This window comes from Arachis duranensis, chromosome 4, assembly GCF_000817695.3.
Source record: "Arachis duranensis cultivar V14167 chromosome 4, aradu.V14167.gnm2.J7QH, whole genome shotgun sequence".
Lineage (NCBI taxonomy): Eukaryota > Viridiplantae > Streptophyta > Magnoliopsida > Fabales > Fabaceae > Arachis > Arachis duranensis.
In genome coordinates, this window is record NC_029775.3 from 6,163,864 (window position 1) to 6,172,535 (window position 8,672).

Consider the following 8,672-nt stretch of genomic DNA (forward strand, 5'->3'; position numbering starts at 1 on the left):
CGGTACCTTAGCTTCATGGATGCCTATTCCGATTACAATCAGATACCGATGCACCGACCTGATGAGGACAAAACAACATTCATAACTCCAAAAGGAATCTATTGTTACACGATGATGCCCTTTGGCTTGAAAAATGCGGGAGCTACATATCAGAGATTGATGAATAAGATATTCGACGATCTCATAGGGAAGACGGTGGAGGTCTATGTGGACGACATTCTCGCAAAGACCACCTGGCCAGATGATCTCCTGGGGGATTTGGGAAATATATTCGCGTCCCTCCGAAAAAATGGCATGAGACTCAATCCACTCAAATGTGCCTTCGTCATGGAGACCGAAAAATTTTTGGGTTTCATGATCACCCAAAGGGGGGTAGAAGCTAACCCCGAAAAATGTCAGGCAATACTACAAATAAAGAGCCCAGGCTGTATCAAAGACGTCCAGAGGCTAATGGGGCGGCTCACCGCATTATCTCGCTTCTTCGGGGCATCGGCGGCAAAAGCTGTACCCTTTTTCAATTTGATGAGAAAAGGGATAGCATTCGAGTGGACTCCCGCATGTGAGGAAGCGTTCAAACACTTCAAGGAGATCCTAGCGGCACCCCCCGTACTCGGAAAGCCCAGGGTCGGAGAACCACTTTACCTATACTTGGCCATAACGGAGGGAGCACTCGCGGCAGTCTTAGTGCGAGAATAAGGAAAGGCTCAACAGCCAATCTACTTCGTGAGTAGGGCGCTACAAAGAGCAGAGGCAAAGTACAGTAAACTGGAAAGACTAGCACTAGCACTCCTGACCTCTTCTCGCAGGTCGACCCCGACCCTCGGATGACCCGACCCGAGCGGTCGGGCACGTACCGCTCGCTGCGCGACCCGGACACGCGTCCTTAGCAGCTCTCCACTACAGCTGTGAGGAAGCTTCGAGGAAAGTGGGTCTAGCCTTGTAGGGCCCACCTCTGACACGATATAAATGGGGAAGGACCAGCCCTTCCCCTAAGGTACGTCATACACTGCCTTATCCCCTTTTCGCCTGCACATTCGACTGACTTGAGCGTCGGAGTGTCATTGTAGGTGGCACCCCCTTTTTTTCGAGAGCTCGGAACGTCGGTTCCCCATCTCACCCTCACGACCCATTCCAGATCACGCCCCAGCTATCCACCCAAGGATCATCCCAAACGTCCGGTACCCGACCTACCGAACATTTTTAGATCTTTTTATGAGTTTCCTTTTTGGTCAGCAACAACGTAAATTTTTTAGTATTATTTTAATAGTTTACTCTAATCATAATTATATTCTACTAATTAAAAGCGGTTAATCTCTTAATGCACAATATTTGTTTAATTAATTGAGTTATAAACTCAATTTTATTCATATAGTCATAATTATACATTTTTTAAAAACATTTAAATAGGTTCAATATTCATCATCTCCCAAAATTATATATATCTAAATATTTAACAAATTAAAATTGACTTTGTATCAATAACGAAAATCAAACTTAAGTCTTAAACAGTTAAATCCTTACAAATTTAATTTGATTTCTAATTTATTAATTATATCATATTTTGTAAATATACAAAGTTTGTCAACAGGTCTAGCAACACGTGAGAAGGTCTCACAATATTCCGTCACCCCACTTAGAAATTTTTTCCTCTTTCGGGACAACCAGGAAAGTGCAGAAGATAGAAATATAAATGGCTCACTTTAAAATAAAGAGGGACAAGATTGAGATAAGTAAAGTGAGTATGCTTAATTGCTTATGTAATGCGTGTACCAGAAAAGTATAATAAGTTCCTTTTTCTACCATCCTATCATTGCACTCATCTCATCCAATTTAGAGTAACAATGATGATATCTATGCATGATCTATCTAGCTTTATCACTCGCAAAATAATAGTAATAATAAAAAGGGGTCTCCTACATATACAAATATTTTTGGCTTACAAATTATACAAGTTGGCCCAAATAAAATAAAAAAAAGCACGCGTATCACTTCTTTAAATTGAGCCTTTAACGCACGCACCTTACAACACGTTCATTATGCCGCACTCTTCCTCTTCTTCCTCAATCAAAACGCAAACCGTCAATATTCAAGCGACATTCGAAACAAATTACGATTCTGCGAAGAGTAGAAGAAATCAAGAAGAAAAGATACAAATCTCCATAAAAAATCACCAGAAAAAACAAAAAAACATTATTCAAGATACTGTTTTACTGTTCTTCTAGATTTTTTTTCTAGATTGTCTCTGCCATGTGCCTCATCCTTAACCAGCAAAACATTAAAAGATTTCAACAAGAAATATATTGTTTCCTCCCTGATATTGGGTATATTTCTTAAATCCTTTGGGTGTATTTCTGTAATTCTTTGGGTGTATTTCTGTAATTGTTTGGTTTATTTTTGTAACCGTTTGGGTGTATTTCTGTAATCCTTTGGGTGTATTTCTATAAGCCTTTGGATGTACTTTTGTAATCGTTTAAGTGTATTTCTGAAATTCCATTATCTTTAAAACAATTTCAAAACTTTGTTTCAGAAACCATAAAAATCGAAAAATACAGAAGGAGATCAAAGGCAAAAAGAGAACGTACGAAAGAGATCGAACAAATTTGGTAAGAAACTCGAAAAAGTAAACGAAATCTTTTGAAAAATGGAAGTTATATATTCACGCGTTAATTAATTTGGATTGATTTAAAAGTTTATTAAAGAGGCCCGTAACATAAACAGCACGTTTATGGGTTTCATTTTCTAAGTACTTGTAAAGCTTGTAAGTGCAAAACACTTATATGTAAAAATTAATCCTAATAAAAAATATTACGGTTATCGATGTGACAGATATAAAATTTAATGGTTTAGATTTTTTTTCCCTACTATTTTATGATCTCTATACTTACAAAATTGTTATTTGTTAACAACTTAACATCTAAGTATTTCATTTAATAATAATAATAATAATAATAATAATAATAATAATAATAAAGAGTTTACATGTTACAATGTTAAATGCACCAAGATCTAAAACGACTAACTTTTTTTTATTTTAGTGTACGAATAACATTTTTTATTTTAAAATAATAAATTAAAAGTCTAAATAATATACTGAGTTCAATGTTCAAAAAATATTATTTAGTCAAATTAATTTCGTGTATTTTTACTGCCAAGAAAAAAAGTATGACTATAGGTAGGATATTCATGTTAAGATTATGAAATTTCAAATTTCACACCATTATTTGGCTACTAAATAAGCAAAATAAAAAAATATAACTGTTCTCTGATCTCAATACATGTAATGCTGTAGAATTTTTTATTTAAATTAAATAAATATAGTAATTACAAAAATGAATAAATAGTGAAGTATTTACAAAAATGCATCTTGAGACACATTTCGAACGCTGAGGGGGTAATCCTGAAATGGTCATATCTCGAATATTGTGACTTCGTATTGTGATAGGGTGATGACGAATCACATCTTGGGTGCACCCGGAGTATGTATAAGGATTGAAATAGGATATTGAGCATCTGAGATAGGCGCATAATGTGTAGGAGGTCTCAGTACCCGAAATATGAGCAATCGTCGTGGATGGAGTCTCAGCATCCGAGATAATCGGTTGGTAAATCTACCGTTCGGAAGAACGTGCAAAAATCTATACGCAACCCACCCAACCTCCTTCGTACCTACTCCCCCCATATTGTTCAGGATGATCAACCTGATTTGTGCGCAACATCATAGTCTTATCAAACTCGAAAACCATTTCTTCATTACTGTCTCTTACTACCCCATTGGGATAAACCACAACAAAGAAGAATTGATTATACTCCATTAGAACAAAACGGAAAGAAGAGAAAGAAAAGATTGGTCTGTGAATTGTGTGGGGGGAGGTATTAGGATGAACTCTATAAATAGACTTATTCTTCAACATATATTGGATGCAGAGACATCTAAACCATAATACCCATATCCTGGGTGCTATCTCGAATGCTCAGTATTCGATTTCAACCTTTATACATATCCCGAGTGCACTCAGGATGTGACTCGCCGTCACCCTATCACAACACGGGGTCACAACATCTAAGATATAGCCATTTTGGAGTTACCCCTCACCATTCGAGTGTCCGAAAATGCATTTTCGTAAATACCTCACCATTGATTCATTTTTGTAATTATTATATTTATTTAATTAAAATAAAAAAATCCTGTGCTGTGCCACCATATATTTAGTCACACTCATACCAGTATACCATGTTATGACTTCTAGTTTTATTTTTATGTTTTGGACTGAATAACTTGATTCTGTTAAAAGATAGATAAACATTTAAAGGAAGATACTTAAAATAAGCCAAATAAAATTTAAGAAGACTATATTTTGAGAGTTTATTTTTGTTATCATATATTTGGTCATAATCAAAATAAATATGAGATAATCCTATCCCATCAATGAATAGCTTAAGACAAACATACCCAAGATCTTCGGCAGATTGACACTTCTTAGAGAAATTGAGATGTTTCCAAAACAAAAAGGAAACTGAATCATTTTATTATACATGAAAATTCTTTGTGCTTCGATCAACAGCTTTTTTTTTTTTAATTAGTATAACAAAAATGTTTAAAAAACCATTAAATTCATAATTTTTATGTCAATCATTTCCATGCTATATTTTCTTTTTTTGAAAAAAGAAAAGAAGAAAGAAGAAAGAACTATCTACTTTTGAGGTCATCCACGCCCTCCAAATCCAATCAATCTCCCTGTTTCTACTTTTGTGTGGTGTAGTACTATAATACCAATCCTATCCCATCATCCTTCGGCCGCAAAGCAATTCAAATGTCACCAGTCTCCACACATTCAAGCTCTCACCATATAAAGATAAACGTAATTATGAGGTGTGAATTCCTTTGCTCTCTAAATAGCTCATGTCACCTTCACTTGGAGCAAATCTAGTCTTAAGTAATAACCCTTGTTCCCACCTGTCTCGTAGCTGATTTTTATCTCTTTCCACTTCAAAACTATGCAAAAAGCTCATAAATGAGGCTCCTTATAACCACAAATAAAGAAACATGAACGATAAAAAGAGTTCATACCGTAGTATGAACTCTTTTTGTCATTCACTAAATCAATGTGAACGCATTCTCTATTCTTGCCAAAACAAGGTGATGAAAGTTAGATATCATGTCACATAAAGGTAACCCTTTAACTCTGTCAGCTTTAAAGTTTATAAATAGCACTTTACTAAGTGATTAGTTGATTACTATTCAACCAATGTGTAGGCAATTAGGCTTTAGGATTTACATTTCTGACCCATGAAACTCACCATGCTTTTGTAATTAGTCCAGATATAGCAACTGTGCAAGATCACATGGCTTGTAATTAATATTTAATAATACAACAAAATTGGTTATTACAAGAGTATTCTATGAAGATTAAAGATATTGATGCCATTCAGCTATTATAGCTAAAAATCAACCTATCTCACCAACTCAATTATTCTTATGAAAGTCTATATATCCACCAAACAAATATTGGATACAAGGTACCAGCATCAGAATAAGAATTGGGTACAGAAAAAAAATCCAAATATGTTCAACTATAGTAATAAAATCCATTCATATGCTTCCTTTTTTTCCCTACCAATTTATACAGTAACATGACCATGTTGCTCCTACCAGGGATAATCGCAGGTTGAAGAAAAAACGATAAAAAATAACCCCATGAAGCATGACCCAAGCAGCTTATAAATTATGTATTAGTGTATTACCAAATTTAGATTTTTTCATTCACAACAACATAAGCTCTGGGGGACAAAAAATCAGTATCTCCTTAACTCCTTAGCCACCAAGCACATAACATATGACACATATTCATTGCAACAACAGTAGTACATAAGCATGTACTAACTGGTGCTACAATTTGAAACAGCATGAAAAAAGGTGGTTTTAGATTCAGAATTTAATAGCAGAGCACAGAGTTGGACAATGTAGAACCTTTCGCATGGAGAAACTGGTTGCAAGTATTAGCACCAGAGTTGGACTCACTCTTTTATCTCTACACATTTCTCTATATGGGGAACAATGACCTTTTTGTGTTATCACATCCCCTATTTCTCATCTTCTGAACATTCTAAGTGTTAACCGTGCACCTAGTGTTTTATCTCAATCAGAAAAGGGAAAGGCTGATGGCATGTTAATGATTAGCACGACTTCATGTTTAATTTGGTAGCAAATATGGTGACCAATGCTAACAGTAAGTAAATTCCCCCTTATACCATCTATTAACTTGTATAACAAATGTTCCCTTAGAATCCCTCAAAGATAAGATAACATTGCATTACGAAGGAACCGGTTTAAAGAATGACTATGACTCTTAACTCTTTTCCAGAAAGAACAAAACCCCAAACTTGCAAACACACCACAAATTCTCTTGGTATATTACTAAATCGAACCTCAATCATACAGAGCCACAGAAAAATCCACATAACATTGATTTATCATTCCAACAAGACAAGCTCGTCACAAAGGAAATGCAGCTCAAGAAACAAGCAATCCCAACAATAAAGGGAGATCAAATTATTCAGAGCTAGCACCGTAGAGTTAAAAAGTAATAGAGAGGTCCCAAATGTGAAAATAACAACTAATAAAAAAAATTAAATAGTAAAAAAAAAAAAGCTTATTTCTTCTTGTAGCGAGCTACCTCATCGTCGTTGGGGAAGAAACCCATGAGTCTACCCGCTGAGTTCTGGTAAGCGTACATGAACCCGCCCATGAGCCCAATGAGTCCCCCAGTCACCATGGAAGGTCCCTTGATTCCAGGCTTAATCCCTAATTTCAACCAAATTGGGGGCAATTTTTAATTTTATCATCATTATTATTATTCAATTGAATTGCTTAATTGAAATATAACTAATAGAGAAGGAAAAAGAGAGGTGACCGGAGAGGTAACCGACGGTGACCGAAATGCCGGTGAGGGTAGAGAATCGGAGATAATCGAGGGTGCTGAAGTTGCCTACGACTTTGGTGAAGGGAGGGTTGCGATCGATTACAGGGTACTCTGGCTTCGTCGATGCTGTGATGTCTGTGTTCATCTTCGCTTCTTCTTCTTCTTCGCTGAATCTCTCACTCTAGATCGATTACTAAACCAGACGCACGCACCACCCAACACAGCTACTGTAACAGCAGAACTAAGAAGAGACTGTGTTTTTTGTATTGTTGGGCTTTATATTGGGCTTTTATTATTGGGCCCTACCTACAGCTTTAGGGATAACACTTTTGGCCCACTCTCTATATTGGGCTTCAACTTTGCTTTCAAAATTTTCTTTACTACTTTTTTTTTTAATCTTACAAGAAACCTGCCCGGTATTTAAGACATATTTTTCTGATATATAGAATTTTGATTTCTTATACAACAACAACAACAACAAAGCCTTATCCCACTAAGTGGGGTCGGCTACATGAATCAAACGACGCCATTGTGCTCTGTCATGTATCATGTCTACAGAGAGACCGTTTACATGTAGATCTCGTTTGACCACCTCATGGATGGTCTTCTTAGGTCTTCCTCTGCCTTTCGCCCTTTGTCCATCTTCCATCTCATCCACCCTCCTGACTGGATGTTCTATCGGTCTTCTTCTCACATGTCCAAACCACCTGAGACGCGATTCAACCATCTTTTCCACAATGGGTGCTACTCCAACTCTCTCCCTTATATCTTCATTCCTTATTTTATCCAATCGCGTGTGACCACTCATCCATCTCAACATCTTCATCTCTGCCACACTCAGCTTATGTTCGTGCTCTCCTTTAGCCGCCCAACACTCCGTACCATACAGCATAGCCGGTCTTATAGCGGTGCGATAGAATTTACCTTTAAGTTTTAAAGGCACTTTTTTGTCGCATATAAAACCAGATGCACTCCGCCATTTTGACCAACCTGCTTGGATCCTATGATTTACATCATGTTCAATCTCTCCATTATCCTGTATGATGCACCCAAGATACTTAAAACTTTTAACTTTTCGTATAGGATGTTCTCTCCAATTTTCACCTCTATATTGGAGTTTTCCCTTCTAAGACTGAACTTACATTCCATATATTCCGTCTTACTACGGCTTATGCATAGACCATACACTTCTAGAGCTTCTCTCCATAACTCCAACTAATGTACTTGATACTTGTTCTAACTCCTTATTATGTGATGAGAAAACTAATGTACTTGATACTTGTTGTAGGGATCAATCACTTTAAACATACCCCTAGCAGAGAATGGTTTGAAACAGATGCAGTTTTGCGAGTTAGCTTGGGGAACTTTCTCTTTTTCACTATTCTAGCAGTTCTAATGATTGGCGTCAAGAACCAGAAGGATCCTCGTGATGGTTTGCATCACGGAGGTTGGATGATGAAAATAATTTGTTGGTTCCTTCTGGTAATCTTTATGTTTTTCCTTCCAAATGAGCTCATCAGCTCTTATGGTAAGTGTTTCTTCTAAAATTTTTTTATCTATGTAGTTGAGCCGATTCCTTATACTTAAGTAACTTGACTACCAGGCGACACTAAATTTTTTGATTGATATCATATATGAGGGCTTATCACACACTTAAAAGTGTTGGTTTGAAGAGCCTGGGGTTATTGGAAAATGGACATTGCATCTTGAATGAAAAGTGGAAAATGTAGATAAAGATTTTCTAAGTTGTTT

The 8,672-nt window shown here is 36.4% G+C and overlaps 1 protein-coding gene across 1 annotated transcript; it reads right to left on the reverse strand.

Annotated features, from left to right (window-relative positions):
* Positions 1 to 6,381: 6,381 nt before the first annotated feature.
* On the reverse strand, positions 6,382 to 7,149 carry LOC107482918 (NADH-ubiquinone oxidoreductase 20.9 kDa subunit). Its single transcript, XM_016103504.3, has 2 exons — positions 6,912 to 7,149; positions 6,382 to 6,802 (listed from the first exon to the last, which is right to left on the reverse strand). The coding sequence occupies exons 1-2, from the start codon at positions 7,063 to 7,065 to the stop codon at positions 6,651 to 6,653; spliced, it is 306 nt and encodes a 101-aa protein (XP_015958990.1). The 5' UTR covers positions 7,066 to 7,149; the 3' UTR covers positions 6,382 to 6,650.
* Positions 7,150 to 8,672: the final 1,523 nt, after the last annotated feature.

Coding starts and splice junctions, on each gene's coding strand:
- LOC107482918 (XM_016103504.3), bottom strand. CDS start 7,065: ATGAACACAGACATCACAGCATCGACGAAGCCAGAGTACCCTGTAATC. Junction 6,803..6,911: donor CACCGTCGGTTACCTCTCCG/GTCACCTCTCTT, acceptor GGTTGAAATTAG/GGATTAAGCCTGGAATCAAG.